Below are 12,077 nucleotides of genomic sequence, written 5' to 3' on the forward strand. Positions count from 1 at the left end.
AAGAAGAGAGGAATTTTAAGATGGGTCTTAGAGAAAACCCAGAATTAGGTTTGGTAAAGAACAGGAAGGAGGGCGTTCCACGCAGGTGGGAGAGCGGTGGGATCAGGAGGGCAGGTGCTAGCAGTGGGGACTGGCTTGTGAAAAGGTGCCAAGAATGAGAGGGAACGTTTATAGGTGAGTACGAGATCTTTATTGCCAGGCCTAAGAGTTTATGTTTGATTCACTAGGCAATAAGGAACAATTTCTAAAGACTGGAGCAATGCCACACTCAGAAGCATTAGCATTCAGGCTGATAGAAAAAATGAACAGAAAGTAGATTACCATATAATAAAAGTGTGAGCAATAAGGAGCACAGGCACATGGAGACTGAAGTGGAACAGGAAGATGACATTTTTTAAAAGGTCGTAGTAAAAATCAGCTGGATTTGGAGATTTATTCATTAAAAATTCAGCAATATGCACTGACTACTTGTGCTACATGAGGCACCATAATAGGCTTTGCAAGAGACAAACAGATAAGGAAGATAAAACTCCCTGTCCTCAAGCAGATAACAAGCTAGTAAATAAAACAGGACACAAAAGATAATTAAAAAGGCAAACTATGGCAAATGACATGGAAGTGGCAGGAAGAAAGACAAAACTTTTGATTGGAGGGTGGGAGGGAATCAGGGAAGGAGCGGTTTTTAAATTAGGACAGATGTGACCATGGTAATAGGGAGAGGGGACTTCTGCCAGGGAATTTCCCGCGATCAAAGAATCAGAGGTAGGAAATCACATAAGATAATGAGGGAATCGTAAGTGGTTTAGTTTGAAGCTTAGGGTACATCTTGAAAACTGACTCCAAGTGAGACTACGTAGGCAGGTCTGAGTACAAGGCTAAAACATTTCAGCTCATTCACTATGCAGCAAAGTGTGAGCGTGAGAGTGGGTTTGCAGTTAAGAAATGTGATGTTTAAAGTTTTAAAGATGTTTAAAATTTTAATATTTTTGCTATAAATTTTAACCTCTAGCAGAGACAGGTATGAGAAAAGTCCTTCCCAAACGTGCCTTTTCAAATTCTAATAGAGATTAAAAAACTTTTCTTTGAAAATATATACGATCTTGGAAAGTTAGTACATCAAGTCAGATTATCAATATTTTACAAATATAATTTATTCATGAGGATTTCATTTTATCATTGACATTATCTGCTCTGGGAAAATGAGAACTTTGATGAGGCAGATGAAAGAAAAAAGGATTAAATTCAGACGACTGATTTGAAAGTAGACTTTTGGGGATGCTGCGGAGATTAACACGAGTGCAAAAGCACTGGGGCTGAGGCATGAAAATGGAGATAAATTTTACTTTCTTCATCATTTTATCAGGTAAGGCCTGAGTTTATGGCCTTTAATTATAGTATTTGAATTTTAGAACAAAACAGTCTTATCCTGAAATTTCTATGAAGTTAAATAAGTATTAAAATGTAAAGGTATATTTCACCACAAAATCTTACAAACAAATATAGACATGAAAAAACATTAGCCACTATTTTCTGCATGTTACACAGAAAAAAGTCAAAATTGGTTTCTATTTGCTATGTTCGTCACTAAATTTTTCTATCTGAAGTTAAAAGATAATTTGACCTTATGCACTTCTTTTTAATATACACATATTCCCTTTATGTAATTAAAACAATGTTTTATTATAAGAATAAAGCCTGGCCATACTTCTGAGGACCTAACCTACCACAAGGTCTATTTTTCTCTCTTAAAATGCAAATTGAACATTTTTTAAGGTGCCATATTATTACCATAGAATAAATCCTAAATTATAATAACAAAACAAATTTATCTAAAACGTAAAACAAATGTCTTTTGCCAGCATTTTATTCTCTAAAAGTTACAAATTCTTCCTTCTGCAAGACATGTAACTTAAAGTACAAATGGTTTTTTGGGTTTAGGGTTTTTTTCTGGTGTGGGTATATATGACTGCTGTTCTAATTTTGGATTAAATTTAAAAACTTTCCACACATTAAAGAATCTAACTAAGGCTCAACCATAAAATATAACGGTAATATAAGAATTACTAGGCCAGATGTTTGGCCAATATACTCTACGTTATTAGATTAATAAAGATTTAAAAATTAAATACATTTGTCTCATAGGAATGTTGTGCATAGAAAATGAAATAATTGATATGAACCACTAGACACAGTGCCCGGCACACAGTAAGGCTCAATTAATTTCAGCTTTAATTATTATTAAGTGGATTGTCATCATAAAACAGATCTTAGATTAATATCAGTAAAATTTCTCATTCAAGTTCTCAACCATATTACCATGTAAATTATTGAGGCCCCATAGAATAAAGTGACATTGTATTTAAATTATAAATATACAAATGGAGTCTTACATATATAGCTCCTATCAGTGTGCCTAACATTTTTGAGTTTTAAGCAGTTTACTTTTGATCAAATACAGCACCGCATTGCTATGCAGAACGGGAAACTGGAGGGAAACAACTTGGAAGGTGGCTCCCAGCAAGCGCCCTCGACTCCTCCCAACACCCCGGATCCACGAAGCCCTCCAAATCCAGACAACATTGCACCAGGTAACTAATCCCCTTACAAATAGAACAATAAAATTGCTGTGTACTTAAAGATAGGTCTCAAGTCATTTGAAGCCTTTACTAAATGGTATTTAAATGATATAGCTTTTCTCATTAACTATGTTCTGTGGATAAATTCAAGATAAATGGAAAAATTCAGACCTAAAGGAATCATGTAAAACATTTGTAGTAGCTGTATGTTCCTTTAGAGGTCCATTGAGTTTGTTGGGAATCACTTGTTACATTGAAAATTAAGTCATTTGTAATTATATTGAAATTCTATTTGTATAGGGCTGTAAAATTTATGAAATGCTGTGATATATATTATCTTCTTTAATTTCACAATAACTCCATGACATAGTAATTGTAGTCCTTATTTTACAAATTAAGAAACTGAGGTTGTGAATGTCTATGAGGCCATATTGATTGATCAAGAATTAAACCAGATCTGGTACCAAATTCACAAATGCCTCATATGAAGTAACCTTGTGGAGACTGCTTTTATTACTCTCTGCTCCCTCTAAGGGCTTTAAATGCAGTTTCTCTTATTAAGAGTGTGTGTTTGTTCGTTATCTTAAAAGCAAAGCAAATTCTTATCCAGTTAGTACACATTCCTTAGAAATAATGTTAGATATTAAAATATGAAATCTTTCAAAGAACTGTATTATCTATTTAGACAATGACTTTTCAAAGTAATTTATGGCAAGTGTCTTTGAAAATCCAAGCATTTCCTCGAGAGTAATGTATAAAGTAGATTTTTAAATAATTTTATCTTGAAATTAGTGATACCTGTCTATTTTTGTAAAATAAACAATAAATTTAGCAAAAGCACTTCTAGAATGCTTCTCAAATGTAATACTATTTTTTAAAATGTGTGAGTGAAACACCTGTATAACATTAAATCTCATTTAAAAATATGTAATTGCTGAGCTTAGATTTATTACAGCATTCCTATTGAACACAATGAGAAAAACTACTGATAGACCAGTAAAATAACATTGAAGGAGACCAATTAGGCACAATTAAAATACATAAAATTCTGAAATAAAGCATTTTAATAAAGTTCTTCAGTAGCATGCAACCAAAAGTTATAGCAGAAAAGCAGGTAACAGGGTTTGCGTCTATCATGAACCACATGGGAAAAGAAAGAAGCTTTAGAATCAGACAGATCTGGGTTCAACCCTATAACTCCTATTTTTACTACTCTTCCCATTTAACTACTATGCTGGGAAAGAAAACAAATCTCTTTGGGCCTCAGTTTCCTCAATCTGTAATAAGGCAAGCAAATTTCACTGCACTGGGATGTTGTTAGAATTAAGAGTGATAATATAAGTACAGTCGCTAACATATCATAAGCACTCCAAGTTAATTCTTTCCCCATCCACCTTTATATCCTTCTTACATGACAGAATACACACATATTCTTTTTAGCTCCAATTACTGTACTGAAACCCCTTGCTTTTTAATTTTTGCAGGTTTATTTTTTTAAATAGGAAGAGAGAGAACATATGGAAAAATTCGTGTTGATGCTATTCGGTGCCCTCATCACTTGGAACTTTTATGATATGGTCATTATTATATACTACGGAATTGCAAAATGAATAGAAGAATAGTTTCTATACTCAAGGAATTCATACACTAAGAATAGACACAGGGGTACAATGTATTTTATTTGAGTGATGGATACCATAAAAGTCCTGGCTTCACCACTACACAATATATTCATGTAACAAAATTATACCTCTAACCCATAAATTTATACCAAAAATAGACATAATAGACAAAAAAGAGATAGGAAAAATTTGGGGGGAAGGATGGAATAATTGTTTACCTTATTAAGTAATATATTAAACGCACTTTTCTGTATCTGAATTTTCTCATTTAACAAAACCTCATAGAAGTACCCTGCAACACAACTGGTCTAGCTCTAATTGATTCTTTTTAAGTTTTATTTTAATTGACATATAATAATTATACATATTTATGGAGTATGTAGTGATTTTTTGATACATGTAATGTATAGTGATCACATCAGGGTAATTAGCATATCCATCATCTCAAACATTTATCGTTTCTTCGTGTTAGGAACATTCAATATCCTTCTTCTAACTATTTGAAACTATGTGGTATATTATTGTTATTAATAACTACAGTCATCCCACAGTGGTATAGAACGCTAGAGCTTGCTCCTCCTATCTAGCTGTAATTTTGTATCCCGTAAGGAATCTCTCCCTATCTCTCCCTTCCCCCTACACTTCCCAGACTCTGGTATCCTCTGTTCTGCTTCTTACCTCTATGAAATCAACTTTTTTAAAGCTTCCACATGTGAGAACATGCAGTGTTTAACTTCGGAGAAATTTAAAAGTACAAATTCATATAGCTATTTAAAGCTAAATATCCAATTACTAAATATTGGAAAATATCTATGCAGTATAGAGTAAAAGGGAGAGTTTGAGAGTTACTAGATAGTTTACTACGAAGCAAGACTGTATAATGGATTCTTCCTTCTTGGTTAATGCGTTGAAAAGTACAAGTTCAGGAAGCAAACTATAGCTTATTCCAATTTAGCAAATTAATTTTTTATTGATTAGCCAACTGTCTATCCAGGTTTTCTCAAACATGAATCAACGAGTGTATTATAATGCCATAATACTGTAGAAACAAAATTTCTTTGAATTGAAATTGTTTATATTAAAAATATATTTAAAAATCGAACAAGAAATATTGATACATAGCATTGCTGAATTGTAATAATTCTGAAACGGTAAGCAGATACACATTCTTTCCTGTAAATAATTCGCATATCAAAAAAAGAAAAAAGTTATTAGCTTTTTCTTGCCATCAGCCTAGCTCACAGCAACCTCAAACTCCTGGACTAAATCCTCCTGCCTCAGCCTTCCGCCTAGCTGGGACTACAGGCATGCGCCACCATGCCTAGCTAATTTTTTCTATATATTTTTAGTTGTCCAGCTAATTTCTTTCTATTTTTAGTAGAGACAGGAGTCTCACTCTTGCCCAGGCCGGTCTCAAACTCCTGAGCTCAAACGATCCACCCACCTCGGCCTCCCAGAGTGCTAGGATTACAGGCGTGAGCCACCGCGCCCGGCCAAGGGGCACAATTTTTAAAAAATTAAATGAACAGTTTTACTTGAACCAATGTATACTAAGATAGTCAAGGAAAAAAATAACAGTATGATTTGGAAAAATTAAACATTAAGAACAATGGTTTCTTTTTAAAGTTCCATAAGCTTAAAGGAGTTTTAAAATGTCTCCAGTATCAGACTGCTGTTTTCTAAGGGATCATCAAAAGGATGCATTGTTCATAAATTTACCCCAGCATGAAAAATTAAACATGGTAAAATGTTAGGTGGGGTTTAGTAACTCTCAAGCACTGTGTTTATTTATTCTTGCTATATTTTTCCAAAGGATATTCTGGACCACTGAAGGAAATTCCTCCTGAAAGATTCAACACCACAGCTGTCCCTAAGTACTATCAGTCTCCCTGGGAACAGGCCATTAGCAGTGATCCGGAGCTTTCAGAGGTGTTATCCCCTAAATTTTTCAAGCCTGAAGGAAAGGCAGAACTGCCTGATTACAAGAGCTTTAACAGGTAATTCAATCATGCTGGGTGACACTGTTGGCATGTAATACCAAGATTTTTCCACTGTGGCACAGAGAACTCAATCTTCTGGTAGAAAAAAAAAATTATTTTAAGAAAAGAATCTAAATAGCAACACAGAATGTCTTCTCAGCCTAGGCAAAGACTCATTTTTATAATATTACTAATATATTTTAACTTGGTCCTTTTTAGTATAAAAATGAAGAAAAAGATTTGGAAACTATCATTGTTATAACACCAAGATTATCCCCATATACTTCAAAAATGTTATTTTAATAATAATTTCTAATTCAAAGATTGATATTAGTTTATGTGTTGCTTCAAATGGGGTTCAAGAATTTCAGAAATAATTCACATACAGGGCTATATGAGAATTACTGTGTAACTCCAGATTTCAGTTTATATTTTTGTAGGATTTAGGCCAGATTAAAAGTAATTTAGAGATTTAATGGCCCAAGATTCTAGCAGACGTACAAATCAAAACTTATGCTACCAAAAATATAAACATATCTTCAGTATGCTAGCTCATACTCACAAAAAAAATCAGACTCAATTTATAGGCTGCTTAATAACTAGTCATTTGAAAATGAATAAATTAAGGAGTAAATCTTTTGTAAATCTTTGATTTACAAAAATGAATGCCACATAAACTTCATTTCAATAGTAGTCTTTAGGATTTTAATTATTACATTATTAAAATTTTAGCTTTTACATACTACTATATTAGTAATATACCTATTGTATAAAAGAGGCATACCATAAAATTCAAAGAGAGATTGAGGAATGTCAGGGAAAGGCAGTTGGGAGGCCTATTTTAATCAATGCTATAATTTTTCTTCCAAAGTGAGAGTGCAGAAAATTATAAAAAGCAAAACACTTGGGAAAAATGAAAAATAATGTAATACTTCAGGCTTTTGAGATAAGAGATGCAATATGACTTCTCTGTATCTTGTGGCTTCAGTTCCCCATACCTTCTGAGCAGCCTGCCTACAGTTCTACAAACACAGTGTTGTATCTGAGTCAGTTATAAAGAGATCCTATTGATTATATAAATACCAGGTGAGTGCTATATCAACGAGCATAATACTCTCCAATAGGAAATGCAGCCCCCTGTGTTAAATGTAACATATTGTATGTGTGTATGTGTATGAGAGAGAGAGAGAAAATTTAACCTGCTAATACTTCTCCTTTACTTAAGAAAATGTTATTCCTTTTTATATATACATCCACATAGAAATAAAAACTTGAGTTAAATTTAATGAACATGGCAGTGTATTCTTAGACTCCTTATTGTCATTAAATAACATTAACAGATGAAACAAAACATGATGTGATACACAGACATACTAAACACATAGCTTTAAGATCCCTTCTGTCCTTAAAGTATATGTAAAAGAGTGCCTAAAATTTAAGGCCTTGTCTATTACCTGTATAGCTTTAGAAGTCTTCTTAACAACAACTAAACAGTGTACAGGCATATCTCATTTTATTGTTCTATTCTTTATTGCACTTTACAGATATATTGTGTTTTTTACAAATTGAAGGTTTATGGCAACCCTGTATCAAGCAAGAAATCTGTTCGCACCATTTTCCCAACAGCATGTATACATTTCATATCTCTGTGGCACATTTTGGTAATTCTTGCAATATTTCAAACTTTTTCAGTGATCAGTGATCTTTGATGTTACTATTCTAATTGTTTGGGAGCACCACAAACCATACCCATATAAGACGGTGAACTTAATAAATGTTGTTCTGACTGCTCTACCCACCGGCCGTTCCCCTGTCCCTCTCCCTCTCCTCAGGCATCCCTAGTCTCTAAGACACAATGTTGAAATTAAGCCAATTTATAATCCTACAATGGCCTCTAAGTGTTCAAGTGAAAGGAAGAGTCGCACATCTCTCACCTTAATTAAAAGCTAGAAATGACTCAGCTTCACGAGGAAAACATGTCGAAAGCTGAGATAGACTGAAAGCTAGACCTCTGGCACAGTTAGCCAAATTATGATGCAAAGGAAAAGTTCTTGAAGGAAATTACAAGTGCTACTCCAGTAAACACATGAATGATAAGAAAGTGAAATGGCCTCATTTCTGATATGGAGAAAGTTTTAGTTGTCTAGACAGAAAAATCAAACCAGCCACCACATTCCCTTACACCAAAGCCTAATCCAGAGCAAGGCCCTCACCTTTTCAATTCTGTGAAGGCTGAGAGGTGAGGAAGCTGCAGAAGAAAAGCTGGAAACCAGCAGAGGTTGGTTCATGAAGTTTAAGAAAGAAGCTGTCTCTAGGACAAAAAAGTTCAAAGTGAAGTAGTACATGCTAATGTAAAAGTTGCAGCAAGTCATCCAGAAGATCTAGCTAAGATCATTGGTGAAGGTGGCCACCCTAACCAACATATTTTCAATGTAGAAGAAACAGCCCTCCATCAGAAGAAGATAACACCTAGGACTTTCATAGCTAGAGAGGACAAGTGAACATCTGGCTTCAAAGCTGCGAAAGACAGGCTGACTCTCTTGTTAGGGGCTAATACAGCTGGTGACTGTAAGTTGAAGCCAGTGCTCATTTATCATTCTGAAAATTCTAGGGCCCTTACGATTTATGCTAAATCTACTCTTCCTGTGCCCTATGAACGGAACAACAAAGCCTAAATGACAGCACGTCTGTTTACAGTATGGTTTACTAAGTATTTTAAGCCCCTTTTTGAGAACTAGTGCCTCCCCCATCAAAAAAAGGATTCCTTTCAAAGTATTACTTGCTCATTGACGATACACCTAGTCACCCAAGAGCTCTGATGGAGATGTACAAGGAGATGAATGTTATTTTCATACCTGCTGACATAACCACCATTCTGCAGCCCATGGATCAGGGAGTAATTTCGACTTTCAAGTCCTATGATATAAGAAATGCATCTTATAAGGCTGTAACTGCCATAGATAGTGATTCCTCTGATGGATCTAGGCAAAGTAAGTTGAAAATCTTTTGGAAAGGATTCACTATTCTAAATGTCATTACAAACATTTGTGGTTCGTTGAAGGAGGACAAAATATCAACATTAACAAGAGTTTGGGTGAAGTTGATTCCATCCGTCATGGATGACTTTGAGGGGTTCAAGACTTCACTGGAAGAAGTCATTGTAGATGTGGTGGAAATAGCAAGAGAACTCAAATTAGAAGTGGAATCAGAAGAGGTGACTGATTACTGTAATTTCATGACAAAACTTGAACAAAGGAGAAGTTGCTTCTTATGGATGAGCAAAAAAGAGTAGTTTCTTGAGATGGAATCTACTCCTGGTGAAGATGCTGTGAACATTGTTGAAATGACAACAAAGGATTCAGAATATTCCATAAACTTAGTGGATAAAGCAGCAGCAGGGTTTGAGAGAGGATTGACTCCGATTCTGAAAAAAAAATTTACTGTGCGTAAAATGCTATGAAACAGCATTGAATGCTACAGAGAAATCTGTTGTGAAAGGAAGGGTCAATCAATGCAGTAAATGTCATTGTCATCTTATTTTAAGAAATTATCACAGCCACCCAACCTTCAGCACCACCACCCTGTTGGGTCAGCAGCTATCCACATCAAGACAAGACCCTCCACCAGCAAAAAGACTATGAAGGCTCAGATGATAGTTAGCATTTTTTAGCAATAAGGTATTTTTAATTATGGTATGTACATTTTTTAGACTTAATGTTATCGCATACTTAATAGATACAGTATAGTGTAGACATAACTTTTATGTGCCTTGGGAAACCAAAAACAAATTGTGTGACTTGCTTCATTGCAATATTCACTTTATTTTGGTGGTCTGGAATCAAACCCACGATACTGCCAAGGTATGCCAGTAATCATATCTTTGTTTTAAATGTCAAATGAATAAGACAATAAGAAGTCATACAGGTGGGATCTCCATTTTCAGCTATGGCAGACTAGTTTATATCAGAATGACCTCATAAAATAACCAGAAAAATCTATTATAGTTCTAAAAAATTATTTAAAAAAATGAAAAGCTGCCAAGGAAGTGGGTACTTGAAGGCCAAGATCTTGAAGATAAGGGTAATTTAGAAATGGAAATCCAACAATTGATGATGCTTTTCCCTGGAGGCACTTGCTGACTCATTGGCAGCAACTAAGAGGCTAAAAAGCTGAGCAAATCTTTTGGCAATTTCAAGCCTGGGAAGACCAAAAATAAAAGTATAGGGTCTTCCAAGGAGGAGTCCTGGCAAATAGTCTAAGATTTTGGTTGGGAACCCTAAAGGGTTACATCACTGGAATAAAGGCAAATAAGTAATAGACCAGTCTTCACAGACTAAATGCCACTCCCAACAACATGCCCTAGACTGAATAAAGGCCACCCCCTAAGTCAAACTGTCTGCCATGACAAAAGTAAATCCCCTCTGGAAGGGAAATGACACCATTCACAGACTCCAATAATCTCTACAGTTTTTTTTTCTTCAAGTTTTAAAATTGTGGTAAAATACACACAACATAAAATTTACCATCTTAACTATATTGAGTGTATAGTTCAGTGGTATTAAATATTAATACGATACACTCATATGGTTGTGCGACCATCACTACCACCCATCTCCATAACTCTTTTCATCTCATAAAACTGAAACTCTGTACCCATTAAACACTAACTCCCCGTTCCTCCTGCCTCGCCCTGACAACCACCATTCTACTTGCTGTCCCTATGATTTTTTCTACTCTAAGTACCTCATATAAGTGGAATCATATAATATTTGTCTTTTTTGTAACTGGCTTATTTCACTTAGCATAATGTCCTCAAGTTTTAAAAAATATTTTTTAAGTTTATATTACCATAGACTATGCTTGCAGGGATCATTCCTAAGTTTGTTACTGTATTACCACAAAAGTCAAAATATTGATATTGATGACTACTACTAGGGGCAAGAGGGGGTTGCAATTGGGCAGGACATGTATGGGGCTCTGGAGTAGCTCTTAACATGTGCAGTCATTCCAAGATTCTTCATTGTATACACAAAATTGTGTATGTTTTTATTAGGTTTCCCTACTTGTGTTATATTGAATGATAGAAATATTTATAAAACTCAGTGAGTGGAATTAATGGCAGATTGGACACAGCTGAAGAGACGATTGGCAAACTGATGCAGAAAAATTCCCACTGAAGCATAGAGAAAAAAAGATTTAAAATACAGGAAGATGGCAGAAGACATACTTGGAGCTGTAATAAAAATGTCAATATATGCTCATGATTGGAGTTTCAGAAGAAAATAAGAGAGAAAAGCAATATTGGAAGAATTATTAGCCAAGAATTTTTCAAAATTGACAAAAGACATTAAGCCTCAGGTTCAAGAAGTACTATACAACCCAAGAACCCAAGAATAAATGCAAAATAAAGCACACAAAGAAACATTATTGTAAACTAAAGACAATAAGAAAATCTTAAAGCTAGGGAATAACAAACACATTGTCTTAAAATGAGTAAAAATAAGACAGTTGATTTCCCAACTGAAATTATGGAAGACAAGGGACTAATACTGCTAAAATAGTGAAATAAATAACTGCCAACCTATTATTCTATACCAGTGAAAATATTACTTAAAGGTAAAAGTTAAAATAAAACTTACATATACATTTTCAAACAAAGATGTTGTTTGTTGACCCCAGCTAGAAACAGGAAAAATAAATAAATATAAGCATAAGAAAGCAAAAATAAAATTGTCATTCACAAATGACATGATTATGTCTACAGAAAATTCAAAAGAAGCTATATGTGAATCGTAAGAATTAGTAAGTGGATTTAGCAAGAGCACAGAATAGAAGATTGGCATAACAATTGCTGTTTTTTTAATACAGCAACAAATGATTAGAAAACAAATAATATTCAT

General features: G+C 34.4%; 1 protein-coding gene across 1 annotated transcript in view; it reads left to right on the forward strand.

Annotated features, from left to right (window-relative positions):
- Positions 1 to 12,077, forward strand: part of MYOZ2 (myozenin 2) — a 37,451-nt gene that overhangs the window by 19,367 nt on the left and 6,007 nt on the right. Inside the window, exons 4-5 of the mRNA XM_012645366.1 lie at positions 2,459 to 2,588; positions 6,012 to 6,195. Of these exons, the coding sequence (XP_012500820.1) occupies positions 2,459 to 2,588; positions 6,012 to 6,195 (314 nt within the window). The remainder of the gene's footprint in view (positions 1 to 2,458; positions 2,589 to 6,011; positions 6,196 to 12,077) is intronic.

The sequence above is a fragment of the Propithecus coquereli genome, unplaced genomic scaffold (assembly GCF_000956105.1).
Source record: "Propithecus coquereli isolate 6110/MARCELLA unplaced genomic scaffold, Pcoq_1.0 Scaffold232, whole genome shotgun sequence".
In the NCBI taxonomy this organism is placed as follows: domain Eukaryota; kingdom Metazoa; phylum Chordata; class Mammalia; order Primates; family Indriidae; genus Propithecus; species Propithecus coquereli.